The 25,941-nt window shown below is 47.6% G+C and overlaps 12 protein-coding genes across 12 annotated transcripts; 6 read left to right on the forward strand and 6 right to left on the reverse strand.

Moving 5' to 3' along the window:
• Window positions 1-398: 398 nt before the first annotated feature.
• On the reverse strand, window positions 399-1,301 carry F9C07_12594 (uncharacterized protein; the record flags this gene model as incomplete). Its single annotated transcript, XM_041295396.1, has 3 exons — window positions 399-814; window positions 869-932; window positions 984-1,301. The coding sequence occupies 3 exons, from the start codon at window positions 1,299-1,301 to the stop codon at window positions 399-401; spliced, it is 798 nt and encodes a 265-aa protein (XP_041151361.1).
• A 132-nt stretch (window positions 1,302-1,433) lies between these two features.
• Window positions 1,434-3,009, reverse strand: F9C07_2287248 (putative short-chain dehydrogenase). The gene has a single exon (XM_041287556.2). It carries the CDS (start codon window positions 2,647-2,649, stop codon window positions 1,663-1,665), a length of 987 nt encoding a protein of 328 aa, XP_041151360.1. The 5' UTR covers window positions 2,650-3,009; the 3' UTR covers window positions 1,434-1,662.
• A 53-nt stretch (window positions 3,010-3,062) lies between these two features.
• On the forward strand, window positions 3,063-6,201 carry F9C07_2173895 (fungal-specific transcription factor domain-containing protein). Its single transcript, XM_041287562.2, has 6 exons — window positions 3,063-3,928; window positions 3,994-4,332; window positions 4,383-4,443; window positions 4,514-4,610; window positions 4,664-5,264; window positions 5,322-6,201. Exons 1-6 carry the CDS (start codon window positions 3,466-3,468, stop codon window positions 5,363-5,365), a joined length of 1,605 nt encoding a protein of 534 aa, XP_041151359.1. The 5' UTR covers window positions 3,063-3,465; the 3' UTR covers window positions 5,366-6,201.
• Window positions 6,202-6,517: 316 nt separating this feature from the next.
• Window positions 6,518-7,172, reverse strand: F9C07_1933354 (uncharacterized protein). Its single transcript, XM_071508500.1, has one exon. The coding sequence runs from the start codon at window positions 6,975-6,977 to the stop codon at window positions 6,618-6,620; it is 360 nt and encodes a 119-aa protein (XP_071367312.1). The 5' UTR covers window positions 6,978-7,172; the 3' UTR covers window positions 6,518-6,617.
• A 195-nt stretch (window positions 7,173-7,367) lies between these two features.
• F9C07_2263856 (uncharacterized protein) lies at window positions 7,368-9,141 on the forward strand (the record flags this gene model as incomplete). The annotated part of the gene is made up of 3 exons (XM_071510171.1): window positions 7,368-7,903; window positions 7,969-8,315; window positions 8,338-9,141. The coding sequence occupies 3 exons, from the start codon at window positions 7,368-7,370 to the stop codon at window positions 8,529-8,531; spliced, it is 1,077 nt and encodes a 358-aa protein (XP_071367313.1). The 3' UTR covers window positions 8,532-9,141.
• A 4-nt stretch (window positions 9,142-9,145) lies between these two features.
• F9C07_2287252 (ATP-binding cassette transporter) lies at window positions 9,146-22,178 on the reverse strand. Its single transcript, XM_071510891.1, has 22 exons — window positions 21,962-22,178; window positions 20,379-21,910; window positions 19,643-20,282; window positions 17,525-19,433; window positions 16,921-17,452; window positions 16,641-16,870; window positions 16,311-16,590; window positions 16,012-16,245; window positions 15,244-15,944; window positions 15,019-15,181; window positions 14,724-14,960; window positions 14,479-14,677; window positions 14,340-14,411; window positions 14,233-14,283; window positions 14,120-14,184; window positions 13,888-14,072; window positions 13,394-13,830; window positions 13,260-13,340; window positions 11,517-13,198; window positions 10,210-11,444; window positions 10,025-10,139; window positions 9,146-9,960 (listed from the first exon to the last, which is right to left on the reverse strand). The coding sequence occupies exons 4-19, from the start codon at window positions 17,795-17,797 to the stop codon at window positions 12,466-12,468; spliced, it is 4,473 nt and encodes a 1,490-aa protein (XP_071367314.1). The 5' UTR covers window positions 17,798-19,433; window positions 19,643-20,282; window positions 20,379-21,910; window positions 21,962-22,178; the 3' UTR covers window positions 9,146-9,960; window positions 10,025-10,139; window positions 10,210-11,444; window positions 11,517-12,465.
• Window positions 9,625-10,418, forward strand: F9C07_12598 (Nitroreductase-like protein; the record flags this gene model as incomplete). Its single annotated transcript, XM_041295403.1, has 3 exons — window positions 9,625-9,960; window positions 10,025-10,139; window positions 10,210-10,418. The coding sequence occupies 3 exons, from the start codon at window positions 9,625-9,627 to the stop codon at window positions 10,416-10,418; spliced, it is 660 nt and encodes a 219-aa protein (XP_041151357.1).
• Window positions 11,258-12,241, forward strand: F9C07_12599 (putative RTA1 domain protein; the record flags this gene model as incomplete). Its single annotated transcript, XM_041295402.1, has 2 exons — window positions 11,258-11,444; window positions 11,517-12,241. 2 exons carry the CDS (start codon window positions 11,258-11,260, stop codon window positions 12,239-12,241), a joined length of 912 nt encoding a protein of 303 aa, XP_041151356.1.
• F9C07_12601 (putative C6 finger domain protein) lies at window positions 18,267-19,749 on the reverse strand (the record flags this gene model as incomplete). The annotated part of the gene is made up of 2 exons (XM_071507860.1): window positions 19,643-19,749; window positions 18,267-19,433 (listed from the first exon to the last, which is right to left on the reverse strand). Exons 1-2 carry the CDS (start codon window positions 19,733-19,735, stop codon window positions 18,267-18,269), a joined length of 1,260 nt encoding a protein of 419 aa, XP_071367315.1. The 5' UTR covers window positions 19,736-19,749.
• On the forward strand, window positions 20,087-20,590 carry F9C07_1933409 (uncharacterized protein). The gene is made up of 2 exons (XM_071508501.1): window positions 20,087-20,282; window positions 20,379-20,590. The coding sequence occupies exons 1-2, from the start codon at window positions 20,173-20,175 to the stop codon at window positions 20,515-20,517; spliced, it is 249 nt and encodes an 82-aa protein (XP_071367316.1). The 5' UTR covers window positions 20,087-20,172; the 3' UTR covers window positions 20,518-20,590.
• On the reverse strand, window positions 20,664-22,017 carry F9C07_2263858 (kinesin light chain; the record flags this gene model as incomplete). Its single annotated transcript, XM_071510172.1, has 3 exons — window positions 20,664-21,212; window positions 21,283-21,910; window positions 21,962-22,017. The coding sequence occupies 3 exons, from the start codon at window positions 22,015-22,017 to the stop codon at window positions 20,664-20,666; spliced, it is 1,233 nt and encodes a 410-aa protein (XP_071367317.1).
• A 140-nt stretch (window positions 22,179-22,318) lies between the features above and the next one.
• On the forward strand, window positions 22,319-24,526 carry F9C07_2287253 (cytochrome P450 monooxygenase; the record flags this gene model as incomplete). The annotated part of the gene is made up of 6 exons (XM_041287561.2): window positions 22,319-22,714; window positions 22,770-23,013; window positions 23,073-23,682; window positions 23,759-23,892; window positions 23,959-24,246; window positions 24,390-24,526. The coding sequence occupies exons 1-6, from the start codon at window positions 22,628-22,630 to the stop codon at window positions 24,524-24,526; spliced, it is 1,500 nt and encodes a 499-aa protein (XP_041151352.2). The 5' UTR covers window positions 22,319-22,627.
• Between the last annotated feature and the right edge of the window lie 1,415 nt (window positions 24,527-25,941).

A 25,941-nucleotide genomic window follows, 5' to 3' on the forward strand; every position in this document is an offset into this window, starting at 1 on the left:
AGCGATGACTTGAATCTCGGACAGCGGTCATTGGCAGTTAATCAGTTCCCTATTCTTCTAGAAGTCGTGATGTCACGCTTTTAAGGCCTGATGGTGAACTATGGACAGCTGAAAGGTCAAAATAAACACATAGTTTTACTGTCAGAGTGTAACCGACTCGGTGATTGGTTATCCAGAAATCCCGGGCCGTGGTGCAGGTAAGTGTAGCTTTTTACCAAGCTGTCTCATGCCCGATTAGGGTACTGGGAGATATCGGGGAGGTCTCATCCAACGTTCCGCACCACCATCCGACTAGGATTTGACTTCGTTTATTGATGTTTTCCATGGTTCCAATGATAACATGTAAGTACGGGAGCCAAGTCCGCATCGAATGCACTGGATCTACTGTTCCGGTATTATTAATTATCTTCCAGCTGATCCATCGCCGTCTTCGTTGTACTCGCAACCTTTCCAACGTCACCCCCCTGATCGCTGATCTGACTCAGACGCTCCTTCCAGAAGTTCCATCGTTCAGGGCACAGCTTGGCTGGTCCCTGGTACAATGTTCCACCAGCCATAATCCGCTCTTCCTTGTTCTCTGCAGCCAGAGTCTGCTGTCGCAAAACAGGCCCACCATGTTGGAGCCATTCCTTAGCCACAGCAATGTCGCATTCCACCTTCCTCCCCGACGATTCTTCCTCGAGAGCATCGCGGAGAGCCCATACGCCGAGAACGGTCCATGGTGCAAGGCTGATGCTGAGTAGACGTGCGACGAAAGAATTAAGGTTGATCCATTCTTTGATTTTCTCTTCGGCTTCGTTGCCTGTTGGATTGACTAAATTTCCATTAGCATACTTTGCTCTTCTGCTTATGACCCGTGAACACGTACGGTTCCAAGCTTCTCTCATCTCAGGCCCCAGAAGTGGTAGGTCCACCCAGAGCTTGGTATCATTCTAGAAGTTTTTAGTCCAATCCAAACCGATCAGGGATGTCGGAAGACTCACGCCCCAAATCTGTATCGTCGTAGGTGGTATCTCGGTCAACGCCTTCACAAGTTCCACCAACCGCTCCTGCGACGGGCTATCACATGGAATCTGTCTCGCGACATTGATAACGATATTCCAGAATTGCCAAAGCAGGTTCTCTAGACCGTCCGCTTGAGAATCCGACAGGAGTGGAGCTGCGAATTCATGGATACTCTGTGCCGCTGTCGAAGCTGTGGTTGAGCTGGAAGGTTGGGCATATTCATCCAATATCGCAAAGATTTGTTTCTCCTGCTCTGAAGGCGATTCGATCCTCGAAAACAAATTTAGAGAGGCCATTTTACGTACAGTGAGTATTTTCGTGTATGCCGAAGAGGACACGAAGGCAGAAAGACACGATTTTATAACACCAACTTATCAGGCGGGGTTTATCGGCTGATTGCACGCATGAATCATAACGCGCCTTCTAGCCACGCGCTGATCTGATCTGCAGCATTGAGTGGATATGATTGGGGCTGGTGGGTTTAGTGTCGGTCGATGGACTCCATTTTACTAGGGCATGCTTGGCAATGGTTGGTTTATTGGTCTGTCCTGCAAGAAGCTGCATATTCGTCAAATTAACAACAATACATGATCGCCAATCACAAATCATATCTTCCTCTTCGCTCTGCACTTGCAGCTTTCCGACGTCATATCAGATTTAGACATGTAACCCTGCCAAGTTCAATGACATTTCCCACAACTTCGCCTGTTTTGCCTCATCATACACCCACGGCGCATATCCCTTTCCAGCAGTCCCAGTGCTCGGGTCGTATTTCTCTGCAATTTGACAATCTTCAAGATATTTCCCGCCCTTTCCTTCTAACTCCTTTGCTACCGCCGCCCAAACAGTGGTAGCAGCCCCGTGCTCCGAAGTTTTCCACACACTCGATATCGCATCATCCTGATCCCATGCGTCCTTCTGTTCCTTGGGAACATACTGCTGTAGCCCAGTCCTAATGCCACCAGGGTGAACACTAAAAGCATGAAGGCCCTGGGACCCATATCGCCTCTCGATCTCATTGGCCGTCCAGATGTTTGCCGTCTTGCTCTGACCATATGCTCTCCACGGTTCGTAGATTCCCTCCAGATTGATATTATCAAAAACAGGTTCACCATAACGATGCGCCAGGGAAGAGACATTGACAACACGCGAGTTGAACTCCGGGGTTGAGGAAGCCAGCAGGATAGGCTTCAACAGGTAGAAAAGGGTAAAATGGCCTAAGTGATTGGTACCGAATTGAGTTTCGAACCCATCTTGCGTCCGACCCTCCGGTGTCGCCATGACTCCTGCATTGTTAATCAGGACATTCAATTGGGAGCTCTTGGACAAGAACTCTTCCGCACAGGCTCGGACACTGGCCAGCGAGTTGAGGTTTAGGGTCAGGAGATGGACGTTGGGTTTCTCGATGAGGTCCCCTAACGCTTGTTCGGCCTTCTTCAAATCACGCGCGGTGAGATAGAGGGTAGCCCCGGTGACGGACAGGGCACGGGCTGTGTCGATGCCGATGCCTGACGAGCAGCCAGTGATGAGGATAACTTTGTCCTGGAGTTTTCCTTCTAAACCATTGTTCTGAATGATCTCCAAAGCGGTGGGATGGCAATTGGCACCGCTGGAGCTTTTGAAAGTGCTGCTGGTGGTAGACATCTTGATTAAATCGTTGTGTTATTGGTGTTGGGCTGAGCATATATATTGCGCAAGATATGTTCAATTTGATGTGTTGCGGTCAATGGCTCTACAAAGCATGGATTTGTCGCCCTTTTTATATTCACCAGTATGCCTAGCATCATTCCAATCCTTACAGTTGACGTTGCAGTGCTCCATAGCGGAGTTAGATCGTCCTTAAAGCCGTCAGTCTCTTGAATAGCATCATCTTTAGGGTCCACATAGATGCGGATACACGTGCGGCCGCACGCTACCGCTGACGATATGTACCAGACGGCAAAATATGAAATCTTGGCGTTTTTCATTCGGCCACGCACTGGCTTCCCTGGTCTAGGAATAGTGTCAGTAATAGTATGGCTCTCAGTCTCTGAATTGAGCCCTGTATATAGTTTGTCAGCTGACTGATGACTATTGAGCGATCACCTGACGCACAGCCATATAATGGTTTTCTGTCTATTACATAGTTGGATCAATCAATCATCTATGTCGCAGTCTACCATCTCTATCATATTTTTACACCAGTAGACTGGTCACTGATGAAGCAATGCAAGTGGTTCTAGCGATTCAAGTAATTCAACCGATTTAGACAACATCAGCAATTTACAACGTTACAACTCAAGCCAGTCAAGCAACCTAAGATTACGGAGACTTGGGTGGAATTAACACCAGGCGGTGCGTGGCTATTGGTATTTTTCGAACGCTTCTTAATCTGCCTTGCCCGGCAGCCTCCGCCGACGGCCGCATGCTTTCTCCCAATTCCCGCATCCACGAAAAGTCGACCTCAACTTCCTCAACGTCATGGCAGATCCACAAGTTCCTAGCTCTCGAGCTATTAACGCGTGTCTCACTTGTCGCAAGCAGAAACGGAAATGCACGAAGGAGAGGCCTAGATGTTCTACTTGTCGAAAGACTGGGCGGGCCTGCGACTACACCCCTATTGGCAGGAGCTCCGGGATAGCGACAGAGAGAGACAATTGTGAACGTCTAGAATCACAAGAGACAGGTGAATCTGCAGCTTTGTCTAGAAGGACTCATCTGAGCGGCTATGAGTCAAGGGCAACAATAGGTGCTAGTTCCCCGGATACGGAAGGTCTCTTCACTCTGTTTCTCGACTCCGATATCCCTCCGGACCGAAGTTATTTAGAATCTAACAGAAAGATCCCTCTGCCACCCGACTACCTCCGTTATCTCCGAAGTCCTGCACAAGTTCGACATGAGGTTGACGTTTTCTTCAATAGTGTTCAAACGTTCTTCCCTATAGGTAGGAATCATGGCCAATGCGGGCTTGGCACGAGTTGTTTGCTTGATTGAGACTGAAGTCTATAGTTTCGAAATTGCGGCTGTATCAGCAACTGTCGAATGCGGATCGGAGAGACGATCCTGATCTTGGTCTTCTATTTATAGCGATGCAATTGCACACGCGGTCATGTAGCGAGGTCGAATCTGGCGATCTTTACAGGTCTGCAAAGGCTTGCTACGTGTATATTGAGAGCAGCAATGTCTTCTCCGTAAAGGTACTACAAGCGCTGCTGCTGATCGCATTATATGAGATATCGAATGCTATCTATCCCGCGGCATATCTCACGGTGGGACATTGCGCACGACTAGGGCATGCCATGGGTATTCACCAGCGCAGTGATTCACCGCAGATGTTTCACCGAGTAGGTTAGTGATCTCCACTCACTAGTGAGGCCCTGGTGTACTCAAGGACGCAGGCACATTTGTAGAGCTCGAGGAAAGGCGTCGTACTTGGTGGGCCGTGATCATATTGGATAGGTAAACTTCATCTAATATACTCCTACGGTTGGGTCGAGTGTATGCTGATCTGACTGGCTAATCTATCTAGGTATGTCAATCTAGGCGGTAGGAACCGGCCGCTCGCATGTGAAGATGCACAACCAGAGGACTTTCTTCCTGCGGATGACAAGTCCTGGGATCGTGGAGTAAACATGAACCTTACCCTAAGCGGGCTAAGCAGGTTGCTGAATCTTAATAGGAAATCATAGTAGTGGAACCTCTCGCAGTCCGTGCCAACACGACAATTGAAGTTTGTCCGTTCACACGCACTTGTCAAGCATCGCACATTCTCGCCCGTGTACTTGGTCACCTAAACGATCGCAACTCTGATGCTGACTTTCGATACGAAGAGGCGATGCAGCTGCATCGTACCGCACAGGCACTATCACATACACTGTCAAACGAACTGGAACAAAGGATCGAGAGAGTATACGACCCAACTGCGCACCTTCAACTTTTTTCTGCCATTGGCATCTGTTATAGTGCGTCACTCCTACTGTATGACAGATACTGTTGTAGCGGTATTCTTGGGGTAGCCGGGGATGTAGAAGTGCAACAGACGGCGCTCTCCAGCATCAACGAGGTATCTCGGGGGGTCCTCCAATTCGCAAAAGGTATTCGCTCAGCCATGGATCTTGGTGGGGCACTTAGAATGAGTCCCCTGGTCCTTGATTGTTTATATCAGGCTGCAGCAAATTTTATGTGGCAGAGCCGTGAGACTGGAAATTCAGACCTCGTGAGCATGGCGAATGAGATACAGAGTGTCCTCGAGGTTCTTGGGACGAGATGGAAGGCACCCAGTAAGCTAGACTACTGGAATGTTCGCTTACTGTCTTATGCTAACGCACTGGCTTTAGGCGCGTATCTGTCAATTCTTCGAAAGGTCGGTGGTCATTGCTGAGTGCCACCGACAGAAAGCCCGTACTATGTACGGCCGATCTAACTAATCCATAACATAAACTTACAAGCTCGACTAAGCCATGGGGGACTGCTATCTATTGGTCTCTATTTCCCTCATGGGACCGGCGTAGACGTTCGGGGACTTATGACGCGTCGCGATGCTCATGTTGGCCTAACACTATCTTGGCTCGAACCAGTAATCAATATACTATCAGAAATGCTCAAGTCTTGGCTTGAATGACAGATACAATCAGAAAATTGGGGTTGGGTGCCTATGTAGTGAGTTGAGTATGATCGGGTTTGTAATTATTGAGGGACAACCTCAATAGCTGAGTAGACCCTCAGAAGCGAGCATACCACCATGTAATTAAGTCAGGACCATATGGTCTTTGACGCTCACATGATAACATGAACACATCTGATAGCCTGATTCACAGTATGATCTCTCGATTTGTTCAGAACGTTCTGTTCACCTGGGTCATATGGCCCCTGGGGTATAAGCTATTGGTGGGTTCCGCTTTGTGGCTGGAAGTCCCCTTTCATGACCCGTGGTTCTGCTCTTTGGTTCCTATCATTCTATACATTTCACGCCGATCAATGTCCGACGACGGCCGAAATCCATCGTCAATCATGGGCCAGTATTCTGAGTCCAGGAAATGACTCCTGCCAATGGTAGGTATATTAGAATATCGCATATAGTTCCCATAGCGTAGGCAAAGGGAAAGCCATTGATGAAGACAATACATTCCAAGACTTAAAAGATCCGTGCTAAATGTTGTCCGTGTCCAATACGGAGTAGTTCTATGCCATAAGAACCAGAACCGTCCGGCATCCTAGTTAGATGCTGACACCACTTCCAAGTGATTGAAAAGATAGCTACTACTCCAGAGACGCTTTCAAGGTTCGCTAGATTTACTAACTTTCATGGTAAACCTTGACATGTTGACGCACGCACGGAATATAGTTGGCCGAGTTCAGGATTCAGTTTCTATAAGTTTGATCATATGTTAGAGCTGAAAGGCTATCAAAATTTACCGACCTTGCCATCACGTAAGGACATGGTTCCTCGGAGGTCTAAATATGTCCTTCCAACGCAGGCATAGCAGCAAGCAAACACTATTCGAAACTTTCACCTCTAAGCTTTAGTCATACGTTCTGACCGTGTCATTACCGGTGTCTTACTCCATCTGTCTTGTCATTCCTGCTTCGAGTGTTATCTAGCTTCATTCTCAACCAGGGCTCCACACCAGAGATTATTTGGGCTCGTGTGGGGTATCGAAATGTCTTGTGCTTGTGGTTGCGGTCGACACAAGGGCTATCGGCACTGAGGTTATTACGACCGTGGGATGCTGGCAGCCTAACATTAGAGGTGTGGGGACAGCTCGGTTAAACTTAACATATGAAGGTTTTTCAGTCAGGAAAGACAAGCCTGTTCGCCAAATAAGACCAATCACACGATGCACCATCTTCCATGGCTTCTTCAAAAGGTTGCTCGGAGATTGGAAGACTATCCAATGCAGCAGGAGCTCATACAACTCGAACACATTAGCCAAGAAGCTAACCCATCTCCTGAATGTCCGAATTCGGCAGTCAGGGATCAACAACGTTATCATTTAGTCAAGCTTGGCAGTATCAATCAGTTACTCGGTACACTTGCCGATGTAATTAATGTATGGAATATCGCTTCTTGTCACAGGCCTTTTTGCATGAGGCAATTTCTCTACTCTATTTTGTGCTTCTTTGTAGTGGCTCTTTGGCATTTTACGGTTGAATATTTACCATTAGAGGTGTCGCTCTCTCGTTGACTTTTCATCAATGCCGCTGGTTGTCCCAATCACTCATCTGTATACTATGGTTTCTCATATCTTATCTTGATCGGATCTGCTCGGTGGATCGGTCCGAGCTCCGATGACGACATAACATAAAGAATCGTCCTCGTCACTTTTACTTCAACGCATATAGAATGATTAAGTTAGCAGACCAACAAAATAAGAACCAGAAAAATGACTACCAGCACCGTCGTATCACTCCTGTCATCGCTGATGCAGACCCAGAGTACAAGTGAACACGAACAGGAACTCGCCCACTTCTTAGACGACCACCTTACCAACCTCGGCTATACCGTTGAACGCCTTCCAATCGCCGAAGGCTCAACCAGAGAAAATGTCTACGCCTATCTAGGTACCCAGCGGAAGACCCGAGTATGTCTCACCTCACACCTGGACACCGTCCCGCCCTACATCCCGCTACGAATTGAGGGATCTACAATCTACGGGCGGGGCGCATGCGACGATAAAGGTCCCATGGCTGCGCAGATATGCGCTTTAGAGGAATTGAGAGCAGAAGGGGCTGTCAAGGAAGGCGATGTGGGGTTATTATTTGTGGTCGGGGAAGAGAAAGGTGGACCCGGCATGATAGCGGCAAATCACCAGGACCTCAGTTTCGAAGGAGTGATATTTGGGGAGCCGACCGAGGGAAAATTGGTTGTTGGACATAAGGGCCATTTGGTGTTTGAACTGATTGGAGAGGGCAAGGCTTGGTATGTTGGTCCCTTTCAGTTTACTTATGGGTCTGCTTGGGTTGTGCTTGAACTGACAGCGACAGCCACTCTGGATACCCTCAGCATGGGGTGAACGCTAACTTTGCACTTATCGAAACACTGAGTGACTTCGTTCAAACGGAATTCCCGAGCTCGTCGCTACTGGGGCCATCGACTTTCAATGTTGGGAAGATTGAAGGCGGCGTGAGCTATAATATCGTCCCGGAGACGAGTAAAGCGCTTTGTGCTGTGCGCGTCGCGACAGATATGGCTGGGATAAAGAAGATTGTCTCGGATACTGTTGCCCGACATTCGAACGTTCGACTAGAGTTTAAGTTTGAGTATCCTGAAACCTTGCTAGATCATGATGTTGAGGGTAGCTTTAACGTTCGGTCTTGTTGCTATATGAACAGTGAGCTAACAATTGTACTTAGGATTCGAGACTGCCCCTGTTTCATACGGGACTGATGTTCCGCGATTCAAGGGAAATCATAAGAAATACCTATATGGTCCAGGATCTATCCTGGTAGCACATGGAGACAATGAACAGATTGAGATTGATGAGTTGATGGAGGGGGTTCGGGCGTATAAAAAGCTGACGATGCACGCGTTGAATTCTGCTCGATAGATATGTCAACGCTGAGGGACATTTCAAGCTATTCTTCTCATTTTGTCAAGTGTTGATATTGGTGTCCATATGTCCTGTTTATGGCGTTCTAATGTGAACTTCGTAAGGCGCCTACACCACACATATCTAACCTATCAATTCTATCACGGCATATGAGCGAGAAAAGATAGTATTCAGCTGCAGGTAAACATTATCCTTTCCATTGGCCTGTTATTGTTTCCCACTAGGAATGCCCACTCTCCAAAATTGCACCTTTTTTCTTTTTTGTAGAACGCGGACACTATGAGGCGGATATATATTTGCATTGCTTGTGTTAATTTCGGAATCCACAGGGGTGAACTATGGCTGGGCACCCTGGAGCATTATCATCAGAATTAAGACATGCTGCTAAGCTGACTAGAAAGCTTAACAATCAATATAGAATCAATGTCATTTTCCTTTCTGGAGCATTCATAATCATTAGAAATCCCTCAATGAAGCGACCTCCTCAACTGCTTAATCAGCGGATGTCGGCCATAGTGAAAGGCCGACCTATCACGTGCGACAGAGGGACCCTAGATAATTCTGCTTAAACAACAACAAAATCTGCCGTCTGCAACTTAAGAGTAGCATTGCCGACCAGCATTCCCAGATAAGATGCAGGGGCAATTATTCAGCGTTACGGGAGCAGTTAAGCTCAACAGGGGCAACCTTGTGGATTGATTCTTTGTCAGAATGACCGTGCGGTAGTCCGTAATTCCGCACTTTTTCCATCAACGGTGGCACTGGAATTCCGCACAGCCAATGAGAAGACGCGTAAGAGACTTCCATCGCTTATAAATTTCCTCGGCGGTCTTACAAACCACGTTTGCCGATTCAAATGGATCTCAATGCGATAATGTGATTGGCGATTGATGGGACCATCTGAGAGAAATATTTATGAAATTTTTATGGAAATGAAACTAAATCGCGGGGCACCAAACATTCTGCGATGGCGAGATTGCATATATAAGATCTCAATTTCCTGTTCAATAGACTCTTAGATCTCATCAGCTTCCTACCGAACACTCCTCTAACAGTCACCACCTCTTCACTATCTATCAACACCGTCACAATGGGCTCCGCTCAGGTTGAATTCAAGAACGCCTCCACCAACACTCTCCTCGAGTTGGTCAAGGCCCGCCGTACCTACTATGGTCTCAAGGCCGAGAGCCCCATCTCCGACGATGCCATCCAGTCCATTGTCGAGACCTCCGTCCTCCACGTCCCCAGCTCTTTCAACACCCAGACCTCCCGTGTCGTTCTCCTGCTGAAGGAGGAGCACCAGAAGGTCTGGGACATCGCCATCAAGGCCATGGAGGGCCTCGTTGCCGCCGGTGCCGTCCCCAAGGAGGCGTTCGAGAACCACACCAAGCCCAAGCTCGAGGCTTTCCGCGCTGCCTACGGAACTGTATGTCCAACCCAATTCCCGCCACCTGAGGGGATACAAAACAAATACTAATATAATTCTCTAGGTCCTCTTCTTCGTCGACTACGAGTCTCTCGCTCCCATCAAGGAGAAGTTCGCCATCTACGCCGACAAGTTCGACCCCTTCGCCCTCGAGTCCAACGCCATGTCCCAGTACCTCGGTATGTTCCATCCCTGCTAAAATATCCATCCACATATGCGATAAAGAAAACCCATACTAACAAATCACAGTCTGGACCGCCCTCGAGTCCGAAGGCTTCGGCGCCAACCTCCAGCACTACAGCCCCCTCATCGACGCTGACATCCAGAAGACCTGGGACCTCCCCGCCTCCTGGAAGTTGGACGCCCAGCTCGTCTTCGGTGCTCCTACCAGCGAGCCCGGCGAGAAGGAGTTTGCCCCTCTTGAGAACCGCTTCAAGGTCTTCGGCAAGTCTGCATGAATTTCACGATAGACTGCTTTTTATGGTGTAATTTGAGCGTTGTAGCCTAGATTTCAATGGCATATTTTGATAGACTATCTTGGTGTTTTCAACTCATATTGTTTGTAGGGTATCAAGCTTAATATGCTGCTTTTATTGGCATAAGTAGTCGCTGAGTTGCTCCACCACTAGCGATATTCACCCTGGACCCTGTCATATCAATGATATGACGTTCGCTATAATAGCTATCCGCGGGCTATGGTATGACTTCATGTTTCAGGATGGACGTTGCCCAATTGGGGGGGGGGGGGGTTCTATCCAGTCGATAGACACGGAATACAAACCAATGTCCCAAAACGAAAAGCAAAAACGACATAGATCGACAAGGAACACACTCTCTAATCAGGCAACAACAAGTTCTCCAAATACCAGGAGCAGATAGACGCAGAGTAATCCGTCAGCCAAGCATTAACCGTTTCAAGCCCACAGCGATCGGCACAAAAATTCTCACACCACAAGCAGGTATACATGAAAGCTGCAAACCCAATTCGCCAAACCCCCAATTGACCCACAGAGTAACAATGAGAATCAACAGGAACTAAACCTAAGCATAGCTAAAATTAGGGTTCTCCACCAGCAGGCGTATCGATCCCCTACATTTAAGCTTTTTCGGGAGCTCCACTCGTATTCGCGAGCAGAATTCCCTAATCCGGTAATATTGTCGTTTTCTAATACGTATGGGTAGATCCGATATAAATCAGGGATGGGGGTACTGCTTCTCGTGGAATAAACATTTCCTTTTCTTTAAAGTCTCTGAGTACAGTTCAGTAAATTCGCACATTGACCAAGCATCTCAGAAAATGGACTTCACATTCCACGAAGGCGTAAACGGCTCCTCACCCTGGGTTGAGTTTTATCCCTACAACCCATCCCAAACAGCCGGCTACGCTTTCATGGCCATATTTGGCATAACGACGGTCGTACACATCATCCTGATGTTCCCCTACAAAGCAGCCTACTTCATCCCTCTAATCCTAGGCGGAATATGTACGTACATCACCTACCACCCTACCCCCACCTTAAAATTATACACGATGAACCCAACTAACAGATATACAGGCGAAACATTCGGCTACTACGGCCGCGCCTGGTCCCACAACAACAGAACACTGATAAGCTCCTGGGCCCTCCAACAAATGCTCATCCTATGCGCGCCGCCCTTCGTCGCCGCAACAATCTACATGGTACTCGGTCGCATCATCCGCGCCTTCGACGCAGAGCATCTCTCCCCGATGCGACCTAAGCGAATAACAGTCCTCTTCGTGTTAAACGATGTTTTCTGCTTCTTCACCCAGCTCGGTGGCGCAGGAGTCCAGATCACAGGTGATGCCAAGGTCATGGATATCGGACGCAAGGTCGTCATCGTCGGACTTGTGTTTGCGCTTGTGGTATTCCTATTGTTTGTTTGGATTGCATGGGTGTTTCATCGGAGACTAGCCGCTGAGCCGACGGGGGTGGCAGCTGCGCATCCGGGTTTGAATTGGAGGAGGTACATGTGGGCTATTTATGGGAGCTGCTTGGTTTTGATGGTGAGGAATTTGGTTAGGTTGGTGGAGTTTGGGGCGGTTAAGTCCGCTTTGAATCAGCAGGAGGCGTATATTTATGTTTTTGATGCGGCGATGATGTTTCTTTCTATGGGTGTTTTGGTGTTTTGGCATCCTGGTGTGTTGATTAAGAAGGCGCGACGCGCTGGGGAGGCGGGGAGATTGTGTGCTGGTATGGAGGACGGGGGTGATGGGGATGGGGTGCCTTTGGCTGGGTATAAGGGGTATCAGAGATGTTGAGCGTGGGGATATTGTTGTAGGATTTGTAAAATTGGTCTGCGGGCGTTAATGGCGTTTAACTTGTGCGGTTTCTCTTGATAGAAGTCTTCATCTTAGGTTGAGTTGAGATTCTGCTCGCTACATTATGCTCTTATTTGGCAAATGGAGATTCGTCGTGAACATTAAAGTCCACTTTTAGAATGGATGCTCTCCCAGGATTGAATAAGAGTATATGTAACTTAGGTTTATGGTAAATCTGTTGAGCATAGGTTGGATCCTCCCCCTCTATCGTCCTTCAGCGCAAGTCGTACAGCTGCTTGAGTATGCACAACTCTCTCAATCCTCCCTTCAGTCATCCAAACAACCGCGTCGATGTCGTCTCGGAAGTACTTAAGCATGCCACCTATTCTATGAGCGACAATGATCACCGTATATCCTTTCTGGGTGAATTCCTTTTCTATAACATCTTGCATCACCGCTTCGGTTTCTGGGTCTAGGGCGGACGTAGCTTCATCTAAAAGAAGAATAGGTCTGCGATCCGCTACGGAAAGCTGTGTCTGGAGATCAGAATATCCATGAGCCGTGGCAGCCCTTTTGTGAGCAAGTGCCCTTGATAGGGAAAGCAGTTGCTGCTGGCCTGCAGAAAGGGGTGGGAGTGAGGACATCGGACGGTCTAGAAGAGCTTCGATTTCAGAGGACTTAGAGTGGTTAAGCTTAGAAGATTGGCAGAAATGCTCCCAGAGTCCTGTATTTTCCAGTACTTCAATCAGCACACTATCAGGGAGGAATCCTTCTGGGTCAAGGTTGAAACGAAGAGTAGCTGCCGTTAGGGTGAATGGGTCTTGTGGCACTGTGATGAAGCAGTGGCGGCGTAGATATGTCTGGGACATGTTGGAGATGTCGACATTGTCGACCATTATCGATCCGGGCTGGAGGTCCAGCAGACCAAGGAAGGAGAGCAACAATGTACTTTTGCCGCTGTAGGGACGGATAAAACTTGTCAGCTTGCCTATTCAACATGAAGCACGGGTTGACATACCTCCCAGTCCTACCGCATATTAAAAGCTTCTGTCCGGCTTTGACGTCAAGGTGGATGTTCTGGAGAGCAAGGTTTGGCGGACTAGAATTTTGTTAACACTCAAACCGACAGAACCTCACCTGATCTGAACTTACCTGTAGGAAGCCTCCAGGCCATGAACAACAATGCTTCCAGCGACCGGCCAATTGGTGGGTGCAGTTAATTTCTGCTCGCCAGTATTTTCTTCCTGTGGTGTCTCAGTCACAACGGACCGTAACCGCGCAATTGCTCCAAGGGAGACCTCTAGCGAAGTCCATGATTCGACAAGGCGAAGCAGTGTTGTATTGGCAAGGATAATCATATTCAGTGATAGACCAATGGCTGTTGCTCTCTCTGTTCCCCGGGATGTCACGGCTAGAGCCACGAGACCCACCGCAACCACGGCGATTAAGAGGTCAAGAACAAGATTCAGCCATCGTTGAAGACAAAAAAGTAAATATGCTGGTTTTTGCGAGGTATCGATCGTTCCAACTATGTCGCTAGTATACTTCCGCTGCCATTGAAGTGCACGTATTGTGCTAAGGCCATCCACCTGTTGTTCCTAATTAGTGCGATATTCGACCTTGCCGATCTAGAAGAGGGCCCAGACCATTTCCACAAAGCTCGAATAGAGGGCTGATTTTGACTCGATCTCGAGAAATCGGAGCTGCCTCGACGTCCGCAGGTAGACTCTCTGCACGAAGTAAACAATCACCATACAAAAGGGTAGGGTGATGGCCATTACTGGGACAACACTAAAGAGTATTGTCGCCTGCACCAAGAGCTTGAAAACTTCTAAAGTCTGATTAGAACTCGGATCAACTCTGGAATGGGCTACTTACGAGTGCCTAGAGCTTGAAAAGCATTTGGTAGCTGACGATCTACGAGCTCGATGTCCTCTCCAAACCTTCGATCTGTCAGCTCTCACATAGAGATGACAGGGGGTTATCCTCACCGGTTCAGGATGACCCCGATATTATTGTTTGAGAAGTACGATAGTGGAGCTCTGTATGTGTCTCATGTCAGGATACGATCAAGGTAGGTAGGTGTCTGGAAACAAACCCGAATATTGAGTCTAGCAGTCGGCTGTGCAAAACAGCGCCTCCTCGCGGGGAAATTCGCATACACGTGGACCTTGTGTTATTAGTAACCGGGCATAAAAAGTTAGAAGATATCTTCATCAATGCTCATGATCACTTACCACATAGTACCGTTGGTAGAAATCCAGGCTACCAAAGCTAAGATTATATAGCCGCCTATGTAAAACGCGGTTTGCTCATCACTAGCTTCGGCCCACCACTTTACCCAGTATTGTGAAAAGGTTATAAAGAAAGAGTACGATGTAGTACACATTAACATGAAAAGGCCATTCCGAACACCCATCGCATTGAGGTAATACCCTAGAGGACAGTTAGCCAGCGTTGATCTAAACGTGCCCATCCTTACCATAGAGCCTTAAGTCTCCACTCTGTCGTGTTAAATCTTGGGCTGCATCAACCCTGGGGTCTTTCTGCAAACTACCTTGCGCTTCAGACCCTTTTGAGATATGTCTGTATTCTCGTTCATCGGGCATGAACTTGTCTATTTGTTGTCTATCATGCTGTAGCTTATCCCAGGAGCCTTGTCGCTGGATTTCAGAGTCCGAGAGCACTAAAATGTGATCTGCCAGGGGGAAGTATTGGGCTTCGCCCAGGTTAGGTTAGGTCCAAGGCCAAAATATGTAGCTGGATAAATAGCCTACCAGAGTTCGTTATGACTATAGCTGTTGTACCATGATTCCGAAAGATACCGTCAGGACCTAACAGGTTATGGACAATAACCTTCTCCGTTTTTCCGTCGAGAGCTCGGAAGGTGTCGTCAAGAATTACGATCTCGCATCTAGCGTATAGAACTCGGGCAAGGGCCTTCCGAAGGTTAGTATGTCAGGTGGAGGCGGGACAGGATGATGCTCGAGGAACAAACATACCACACGTTGTCGCTGGCCGCCAGACAAGTTGAGACCAGGAAACCGGATCTCGGTACCGTCGCCATCTGAGAGGGTGTCTAGGTCTTTCACCAGCTCAGAAGCAAGTAAAACCTGCTCGTACCAGGTTTCGTCAACCTGAAGACCACCACATATAACCTCCTTGATACTGCCACTTGGTAGCCATGGCTCCTGGGCACATACCCCTATGCGCTTAGAGGACGTATAAATCACACCACTAGAGGGAGATATTTCCCCGAGTAGCGCCCGAGCTAAAGTTGTTTTCCCTGATCCAACGGGGCCTGCGCACATGACAATGGACCCCTTGTTGACCTTACAGTTAAGCTGTTTCAATATTGGCTTACTTGTATGTGAAGATTGAATGCTCACATCGGCTAGTAAGACAGCTGCCCGCTTATGAGTTTCTGTAATGCCCGAGCCAACCTGAGCCTGCCGTATATCTAATCGACAGTCCTCAATTGTACCCTGTATTAAGTAATTCGTAATTCTTTCAGAATTTGCCAGCGATGCAATGGCACGAGGAACTATGGTCATGACCATGTTTGCAGGGTGAGTAACCATAGCGAGCAGAGCTAGAGATGTGAAAGCTGTTTCTGCGGGGAGGGCTCCATTGGACTTAGACCTTGCGAAAAGCACATACAATACCAATGTTATTACGGGTGTGAACATGCCAAGAGCATTGGCTGTGAGCGCCGGGTGTATAGTTAGCACTGATACGTATCGGAATTCTGGCCACTGTTTACGACTTACCACTAGCGTTATATGCAAGCAGAACGTATCGTAGTCGTATTGAAGCTTGTATTTCCTCACCTCGGAGACCAGACAACCAAGTCTTAACAGAATCAGAGATACCAAGCATCTTCATACTTTTAATAGATTGAAGAAGGGCCGTCGTGACTGCCATCCGTTTCTGCGTGGCGGCGTTCCAATCTCGCTGCCGCGATTGCAAATGGCGCGCTACGTACGCGCTCATCCAGGATGAACCTTTGTGTTGTCAGTGTTTGAGAGAAGAAGAAGGAAGAGGTATAGCATAACATGTTGGCACTCACAGCAAACACCGACAAGTGGAACCAAACACAACCACTTGATTTGACTGGCTAACAGCGTTGTCCCAATGATTACTTCTAAGATGTAAGCCCATGTTTCATGGAGCATATCCCCAAGCGTGCTTAGAGTCTCCACGTCAACACTCATGAGGGTTATTGGTCCTCCATTGTCATGACGCTCGCTTTGTACATGAAGGGTTCTATGGTGAAGGAGTGCGATTAGAGCGCTGCGATTTATGATTTGTAGCCGGTTTAACTGATGGTGATACACGGCGGTACTGATCTACTGTTCAGTTAGCTCCGAGTAAGGGGGACTGTGATGTTTATACTTACCGCCAGTCCAAAATAGATAATACCAGCCATAACAATAAGCCAATATCCATAGTTACGATCGTTTGAGTTTTCATTGCCATTGTGAACAAACCGAACGGCAGCGTTAATTAAGGCTGGCTGACAGTATCGGAAGATGATCAGAAACATCCGAGGAATAATCGCTGATAGAAATGCCCCTTTCGAAAGTCGTAGTAATGTTACTGGTAATGTGAGTGTAGTTTCAGGCTTTCCTAGATAGGGATTAGCATTCGAGACTCCGTCCGATACCTTAAGCACTCACGCCTTTGGTCCCAGGCTTGCAGAATATTCCTCCGCAGGCGTCCCGAGCTCAACTTTCCCTCAAGACCAGGAATATCCTGCGGCGTTAAAATATCCGTATACCCTTTTCTGAGAATAGGGTAGATCCAGGCGAAGAATGTCTTTCCAAAATTACCCGCTAGTTGCTCTGGTGGTAGCTCCCTACAGTGAAGCATTAAAATCGACTCCTTATTGCCCGATTCAAGGAATATAAGGACTGCCTTGAGTAGGGCTAGACGGGCCACTACCCAAGTGGTGACTTGTTCTTGGAAGCTTGGCTCGGGCGAAGTCAGGAACAGGACATCCCCAAGCAGGCTACACAAAAGGTATAGTAAAGGGGACCACGAAGTACGGATTGCGCGATGGTGCTCAAAGAATGACACTATGCCTAAGAACAATAACGCAACTGACGAAGTTGCGGCTGCTAAAAAGTCGATCTGCAATGCTGCTACAGGCGCAGTTGGAAGCGGAAAGAGACAGAATACTTGGGACCCAAATGCCGCCATGTATAGCACCTGGAGCGCTAGTCAATCATTGGATCGTAAAGCGATACTTCACTGAGTCTATAAGATAATATTGTTATTTACCATTTTTATGTAAATTCGACAGCTTGGAAACACCTTTGTTTTCTTGTGTCGTAGTACGTATAATTGAGTCACGGAACTCAAGATAAACAGTACCGATATTGATATTGTGTATAAAGAGAGGAATTTAGATGTCCATGATAGACTATGCAGCGAGAAGTAGTCCTTCTTATCTTGAGTTGTGGCCAGGAGCGCGCTCTGCTGAGATTCCCGGCTTAGGGTCCCCCAATGGCGAGGCGCACTCAATTGGCCGTTGGATAAGAGTTCGAGGCCCATGGAAGCGTATAGTATTTAGCCTCGATGTTGAGATTATGCTGATGGTGACATAATGGTAACACCACATGCATTGACAGCAGGAGGTTAGAAAAGAACGATAAACAGTTCTTTAAAGAAAGTGCAGTCACATGTTAGGCCATACCGCACAGAGTTAGGCCCAACAATTCATAGTAGTCTTTATTAATATATTGCCTCATACCTGCATGTATGACGCCTTTAGGGTCCAAAGGTGGTGGATACTCATTAGTTTCGCTACTAAAAATAGGCTTATCCGGAGATATACCGTGGTAACATTCCTTGAGATTCTGGCATCCCTTTGAAGTTTTGAGCACCGGGTTTCGGATATCGTCACTTTTATAATGGCCTTCGTTCCCTAGCAACAACAAGTATGTACAATCTCGAAGGAGTGTATAATACAACCTAGGTCGACTCCTTCCGCATTGAAGAGGGTCCACAGATGAATCATATACTAGGCCCGTGGGCTAATGACAGTCTCAGGCCAGCTAATCCAATTGTAGAACTCCTCCTCTAGAGAAGCCCGAATACCTTTAATAACATGTTGATCCCAACCAACGAAGAGCCAGGACGAGGTCATATAGGTTAGTAGAATACTCCATTGAGCCAGGATAACGAGCGCGAAAGGATCCTTTTTCTCTAAAAGCACCACAAATGGTTCTGGGAGTCGATATATCCAGCCTATCACCATAGGTAATAAACATACACCGTCCTTTCCCGCACTCCGCATCGTATAAGTCTCGTCAAAAGTGTCTGGTAGGCTGCCCACAGCAGAAAGGTACAAGTCCTTTTCGGGGCCAGCAGTCTGTATCTCGATGAAAGTCTTTAGCTCGACAATGCGATCGTGATGTTGACGTAATTCGCCCTGTAATTCGGGACTGACGCTTTGGATGCTATCATCCGTCTGAGGCGTCAGGACCCCCGAGAAGATCTTATCATGATTTGTTGCCAGAATGGAGCGAACTCCTCTCATGAGGACTAGCCACTCAGCTTGTCCCTGGCTACTGAAGACTAGATATTCACCAGGTCGGGGACCATGTCCGAAATAGACGAGACAGATCATGACCGCTGACATATAAATCAACTGACAATTCTCGGAATTCAGTTGAGAGAGGACGGTAGTGACAGATCGGATACCAAATGTGAAATGGTCATTTGCCTGCATCACATACTGGTGTCGAAGCTCTGGCTTTTCATGACCAAGATGGAGAGCGGACAAGGCCAGCATTAAATGGAGGATTGAGGGGAACGCGATTCCCCACTGTGGGATATGGATCGACCAAACATCATATGGATCGGATGCTTCGTCTGTGAGGGTGCGATATGTCGAGATTAGATAGTGATGAAAGAGTTGAAGATCCGCAAACGAGATCCCGACCATAGCACTAATATTGGCGGAAAAATCGCATTGGACGGCGATAGAGTTGCCGCCAGGGCGTTGTGCTTCATTGGGCGCTGGGGAAGCTAAAGTCTGATATTTGGATTGCCTGAATCGGTACCGCTGATGAGCTGACGATGCAGCAGGTGGTGATGGTGATGGCGACGTCGGAGTAGATACGGAGAAGTCACATTCGATGGAATGGTTCACGCAATTTCCACAAGATGGTTTCTTCTCATCACACTGTCGCATGTCAGTCGCATGCTGGGGCACATTTTGACACAACAGTTCATATCCTCTTGGCTGGAAGCATATAAGAGCACGTAGATAAGTCCACATGCTGTCGTGCATTTTGTCTCCCACCGTATAGGAACGATGGTATCATGCCACAGATTGACGAGCAATCCAGGTTTACAAGAAAAGGGAACGTCTTAAATAGCAGAAACACTCACTTTTACCCGCCGCCTCTTGCAATTTTTACAACCGAGCCGGGACTTGTGATGTGATCTCCGAGAGCGAATCTTGTTCAGCGTGGCGCTGTCCATGCCGCTCGTATTCGTGTCCGTTTTATCCGTGTTGGGGTTGGAGCGGAAGAACAGAAAGACGCAGAACTCAGATGGCAGAACAAGTCCTCCAAGTCACGTGGACGGGTCAACCATGGATCCTCTCCGTTTCGAATTCAGTCACAAATCAGGTAACCCTGACAAGGACACGGCCAGATGCTTCTCAATCCTGCGACTGATAAAGTGGAGAGGAGAGAGGGGGGAAATCGGACCTTTGCGACAACTAAAATATATATCTGCAATTTAGGGGCAAGGGTCCCCGCGTTCGTATTATCATACTAGTCACGCACCGACCACTCGGCGACGATTGTCGAGAAGGAGATCTTTCAGTCTCAAGAAGGGGAAGTAGGCTACTACGCTTAGGATAGACATAGCGAGTCGACTCCTGCGCTCATACAATAAGTACCGTGTCAATTCTCATGAATTGCAATTCGGTTGCTCTATCGGTGGGCGGTCACATGATATTCATTACTTCAATGCTCTCACTATGGGCGAGGTGTTTGGTGACTACGGTTAAAACACCGAATGGGTAAGCATTTTTATGCTTTGCAAAGTGGTCTTTATACAGAATCATTTTTCCAAGCTGGATATTCTGGATAAGTACTTACGTATAACCCAAAACCAGACTACAGACGGATAAACTCGTTCGTCACGTTGGTCAATTACTCCATAGTCCTAAACCTTTCAATATCTCGCTATTCCTCGAAGCCAAAACATGGCTTGAGCATGTTAAACTGGCTACCGTAGAGAAATATTGTTACTAGGAATTGGCTACACTCATTTAGGGAACTCTATTGGACCACCCGAAGGGCAGTTAATTAGTGGGTCTATAACCCGTGAATGTGTTGGCTACCATCTTCTCACAGAGACTACGTACATAGGATATTTCAATACGCCCCCTGGTGGTACCCTAGAGCTTTGCCTCGACCTGCGGCATCGCTTCTAATCTGCCCAACATGTGATATATCTCAGAGAGACTTTCCTTTACCTTCAGGGATGTGTGAATTCTTGGTCCGGGACTCTCACCCTCAGCAGACAAGATATCACGGTACACAATTTCAGCTTGACTTAATTGACCTTTGCGTTCATACATCTGCGCAAGCTGTAGCTTCGCCCCATACACGTCTGGGTGGGATGGCCCCAGAGATTTTATCTGTGCACTGATCAAGTCACCTAGCATGGCTTCAGCCGTTCGAATATTACTTGGCGTCCCTATCATACGATGGGTATGCACAAGGTTGGACATAGTCATCAGAGTACCAATATGTGACCGACCCAAGGTGCGGACGGCGACATCCAGCGTGGGGATGAGCAATTCTAGCGCATCCTTTGGATAGCTCTGTGCACAGTACACCTTGGAGAGATCGTTCATGGACCACAATGTGTAAGGATGCTCTTCGCCGAGAATGCGTTTTCTGGCATCGAGAACATGGGAGATAAGTCTTTCTGATTCATCAACCTGCCCAAGTGCGAGGCAGCTCATCCCTAGGTCTTCCATAGTTTCCAAGGTGTCCAGTATTCTCCCACACGGGGGCGGCGGATGACGGGCTAACGACATAGCCCTTACTGAAGCCATGTACTGTCTCGCGTAATTCCCAGAAGTTATGAATGTAGAACTGTTTCAGGAGTGGCGTAAATTGCTCAGTGATACTTTGTAATGTTTCAGTATTTTTCTCCATAGATGCCACAAGCTGGCTATGTTGTCGCAGAATTCCTTTCACACCTTTGGAGAGAAGGTACCACTTGGCCTTCTCTATACCCTCATGTGGTGTTCCCAGAAAGAGCAAACCGAATGTAGAAGTGGTAACGGAATGCAAGTGGGAGAGCTTCATGGTGGTACTAGCCGCAGATGTGACAAGGGCCTTCTTAACGACGATGCCGCCAAGCCCATGGCAGATGAAGATTATCGGTCGCTCCGTGCAGCTCTCCAAATACCTATGCGTACCAAGCCCCTCTAATAGTGTCTGCGCATGGTGCGATATCCGACTCGATGAACTACTACCAAAAAATGTAGTCGCATCTGCCTTGTAGTCAAAAGTCAACATACGAGCTCTTGGCATATCATGAGCAAGCAAATCGCTTAGCCAACAACAGCCTGTTGGGGCATCTGTCCAAGCGGAATGACTACTTTCATCTAGCCCATGGACTGCGACGATGCTATAAAGTGTCAGCACGGCTCATGCATCCAGCGGCCCGGTATAATCTCACTCCACAATCGGATGGATATTGTCCTCATGGCTAGGAGAGATCTCCTTTATCGTCATTGAAGAAGCTACAGGTGTGATGTTCCTTAGCATGCTTCTTGTATGATAAGTGCGTGCTACGACATTGAGCTCACAGTAGCATGTCGTGGTGTTGGATTGCTTTTCCATGCTTCCATGCCTCTTTGCCTTTATGTATGTACCTCGTTATGTTTGTGTTCCATTTACCTTCTACCTATGGTCTCACTTCATTCACCTAGCGTTACACATCCAAGATTCTAGTAAGCAAAAAAAAAAAAAAAAAAAAAAAAAAAAAAAAAAAAAAAAAAAGAGAACAAAAGGAAAGAAAAGAGAGACAGGCAAACAAGGGGAAAAGCCAATGGGCACTTAGGACGTATTTCAGTCGTGGTTGCACAGACCATAATAAAACCTGGTCGTCAGCCAGTGTAACACCTTACTCCTAGTCAGCCATCTCGGAAATTTGCCCCTCGACTGGAGACGACTGTAACGGTCACTCAAAAAGGGCTCATCTGCCGCGCATCAATGGTTGCTTCCTTTCTTCAAAGACCAATTCAGCAATTAGCTTCCACGCTCAATAGCTGTCCAAGACTCTATTCCACACGTTTGTCTTTGTTTGGGCTTGATCCCCATCTTCCAGTCCAACCACGTGAGGATGCTAACCCTTTCTTTCTCTGCGTTGCTCGGAATTGCATTAGCCTGGGCTATCCATCGCCTTGCTTGGAAATATTCCCGACTAAAGGTACGTGTGGAATCCCCCAACCACAGGTAATATCTAACAGGCTATCTGTGTAAAGCGTGATAACAAACTTGCCACTCAGTATGGCTGTGAGCAGCCGCCGCGACTAAGGAATTGGTGGCCACTGGGCATCGATCGCTTGATCCAAATATGGACGGCGGATTCCGAGCAACGCCTAATGGACCTCTTTACATTTCCCTTCAAGGACGTTGGCTATACATTAGAACAGAAGTTCCTCGGAACCATAGCATTCGGAACCATTGACCCTGAGAATCTAGAGGCAATCATGACCAATATTAATGGTACCCGGTCTTCTCCTACAAATGCATTAAGTATGTGCGATGCTCATTGATTACAACAGTTTTCAGCTTTGGGCTGCGCCGGCACATCCTTTTTCCGCTGCTAGGGGATGGTATATTTACTCAGGAGGGGAAGTCATGGAGGCATTCGCGGGAACTCCTCCGTCCACAGTTCACGAGACAACATTATCGAGATCTGAACATCTTTCGGCCTCATGTTGATAGGCTACTTCACTACCTGACTGGCAATGGAGCAGCTACAGACCTTCAGCCCTTGTTCTTTCGCTTAACCTTGGACACAACAACTGAATACCTCTTCGGCAAATCAGTCAATAGTCTTATGCCCGGAGAGGCTACCAAAGGTCAAAGCTTCGCTAACCACTTTGACATGGCTCAGAACTACGTTGTCCAGCGCTTTCGACTATTGGATCTGTATTGGCTGATAGGTGGACCGAAGTTCTGGCGATCATGCAGCGCAGTACATAGGTTCATTGACGAAATCATTGACGCGCGCATGGATTCTACAGAGAAAGATAAAGACTGCAATTCGAAATATATATTCTTTGACGCTGTTGCACGGGATTCAAGGACTAGGAGGGATCTCCGGGATCAGCTCACCAATGTGCTTCTAGCTGGTAGAGATACCACGGCATGTCTATTGAGTTGGACATTGTAAGTTCTCCCTAGGAGCTGATTGGTTGAAATTTATGACATCCCTTCTCAAATAGCGTCTCCCTAATTTTTCCAGTCATTGCCTGGCGCGGCATCCTGATGTCTTAGGCCGTTTAAACGTTGAAATAGCCTCCGTGGTTGGCACTAACACCGATCTCACCCGAGACGATTTCAAGCGAATGCCATACCTTGACCAAGTCCTGAGAGAGGGTAAGCTCGCTTGTGCCCCGGAGCACCTTGGCATGGCCTTTCGTGTTTAGAACCTAAACTGTATAGTTCTGAGGCTCTATCCACCCGTTCCAGTAAATACTAGAACTGCCCATAAAACGACGATCCTTCCTACAGGTGGGGCAAAAGACGGAACGAAACCATTCATGGTTCGCGAAGGAGAAAACGTGGCCTTCTGTGTCTATGCCATGCATCGTCGTGAGGATCTGTATGGTCCTGATGCTGGCCAATTCCGTCCGGAGAGGTGGGATGAGGATCTACCATTGTTCCAGAATGAAAGGACAGCGACATGGGGCTATCTCCCATTTAATGGTGGGCCCCGCGCTTGCTTAGGTCGTAAATGGTCCTGATTTATTGTGCTTTGTGATTGTGCCGATGGGTCTTACTCACTACCTTCCATGATATACAGAGGATTTTGGATTTGTTGAAGCTGCCTATACTACAGAAATACCCGAATGTGAAGCCAGATATGTATAAAGGGGATATACAGGGGCGAAAGTGGCTGGGATGGTCGTCGCATCAGCCAGAGGGCATTGAGATGGTCACCGAGGAGGGACAGAAAATGACAATAGTGCTTTCATTAGGGGATGGGTGTCGGGTGACCCTAGGTCGATAAGGATTACGTTGTGCCTTTCCCAGTTGCCGTTGGTCATTCCGTGTCCTAGGTTCCTTTTCCTGAGATCCTCGCCTCATCATTGCCCCAAATTTGTGTACGCTTTTGTTGGTAATACCAGTGCATGGTTTCTCGTTGCTATAAAACTATTAGTGCTGTTATGGGCACACGATTGAGGGATATTGACGGTTCATGGCTGGCTACTGTCACTGTGGCTTTTTAATGGTGTCCACATCTCCGAGCTTGGCAATCTCACTGCTAAACATTAAAGGCGCGCTAATGCTACCATGATATCCTCGCAAGCAGAGCTATAGAGACAGGAATCACATGGACATGATAAATAGGCTACCCATGTAGCTTCTTATTCTCCTCTTCCTGCTCGAAACTACATCTCTCTGCTCCTTCTTGACCCGTTGCCTCTTTCCATTTTTTTTTGTCGGGTTCCCTCTTCCTCCTCTTCTTACTTTTTCATCATTCTTCGCTGTTGTATTTGGTGCTCGTGCCTTTTGCTACACTTCCTTGTCATTACAGCCTCCCCTGCTAGCTCAATTTTTCTTCTAGCGACTGTATCGTTCACAGTATTGCCTGACGGGTGTCACCGTTCTACTTGTCGGAATGCCGTCCTTCCTGTCACACGAATAATAAATCCTTGCCTAATAGCGTGTACAAGTGCTCTCGCATTTGCCAGATAACATGCCACAGTTCCACGGTTGCACTGTAGAGCAACATATTGACAGTTTGTTATAGCTAAAGAGACCAATCCAAAAGGCAGTCGCTAGCCACATTATTCATCTGTTACACAATGATTCCGGGGAACAATCCTACTGTTTCCGGAGTGACAAGCATTGGACACAATAATGTCCGAGGCCGCAAGATATCAGCTCCTTCTAGTATGTAATCTTTCACTGATATGTATAACATGTAAGGGGCATTTGGCGCTTTGCGATACTCACCAATTTAGATAAAAACAGGTCTGGTGCAGTGCATGTAGACGTGGCAACCTGTGGGTGGTAGCGTTGCATTTTCTATACGAACTACCGTCTGGAAATGTTCATTCGACGGCAGTGGTGGCCCTAGGCAATGGAAGCCAATGTTGTCTTATGTCTTATTCGCTGGCCGCCCTTATTGCCATCATCTTTTGGTATGTACACCCCCGACCAACAGACTTTCACCAACTCCAGACAAGTGGGCACGGAACCCAGTCCGACCCCCGCCATATCACAGAGATGTCCTATTTTAGGGTTCTCCGGAGTCATGCCTCGACTCCGGGAGTAAGCAACGACTATATCCTTGAAACATCCCTACGAGGTCCAATCAGAAATGCCTAAATCCAGCAAAAATGGTATAAGACCATATCACCTCAGCATTACGGCAACCGCGCGGAAATATGCCACTCTAGTGAGCGACGCCAGCCATGG

This window comes from Aspergillus flavus, chromosome 8, assembly GCF_009017415.1.
Source record: "Aspergillus flavus chromosome 8, complete sequence".
Taxonomy (NCBI): Eukaryota; Fungi; Ascomycota; class Eurotiomycetes; order Eurotiales; family Aspergillaceae; genus Aspergillus; species Aspergillus flavus.

Excerpts from the sequence above, each read along its gene's own strand:
- F9C07_2287248 (XM_041287556.2), bottom strand. The coding sequence starts at position 2,649 with ATGTCTACCACCAGCAGCACTTTCAAAAGCTCCAGCGGTGCCAATTGC.
- F9C07_2173895 (XM_041287562.2), top strand. The coding sequence starts at position 3,466 with ATGGCAGATCCACAAGTTCCTAGCTCTCGAGCTATTAACGCGTGTCTC. Across the intron at positions 4,333-4,382 it reads GCAGATGTTTCACCGAGTAG|GCACATTTGTAGAGCTCGAG; the intron begins GTTAGTGATCTC and ends TCAAGGACGCAG. Across the intron at positions 5,265-5,321 it reads GACGAGATGGAAGGCACCCA|GCGCGTATCTGTCAATTCTT; the intron begins GTAAGCTAGACT and ends CACTGGCTTTAG.
- F9C07_1933354 (XM_071508500.1), bottom strand. The coding sequence starts at position 6,977 with ATGATAACGTTGTTGATCCCTGACTGCCGAATTCGGACATTCAGGAGA.
- F9C07_2287252 (XM_071510891.1), bottom strand. The coding sequence starts at position 17,797 with ATGGGCCTCGAACTCTTATCCAACGGCCAATTGAGTGCGCCTCGCCAT. Across the intron at positions 16,246-16,310 it reads TCCACTTGTCGGTGTTTGCT|GTTCATCCTGGATGAGCGCG; the intron begins GTGAGTGCCAAC and ends GACAACACAAAG. Across the intron at positions 15,945-16,011 it reads GCTTGCATATAACGCTAGTG|CCAATGCTCTTGGCATGTTC; the intron begins GTAAGTCGTAAA and ends CGGCGCTCACAG.
- F9C07_1933409 (XM_071508501.1), top strand. The coding sequence starts at position 20,173 with ATGAATTGCAATTCGGTTGCTCTATCGGTGGGCGGTCACATGATATTC. Across the intron at positions 20,283-20,378 it reads ACGGTTAAAACACCGAATGG|ACTACAGACGGATAAACTCG; the intron begins GTAAGCATTTTT and ends ACCCAAAACCAG.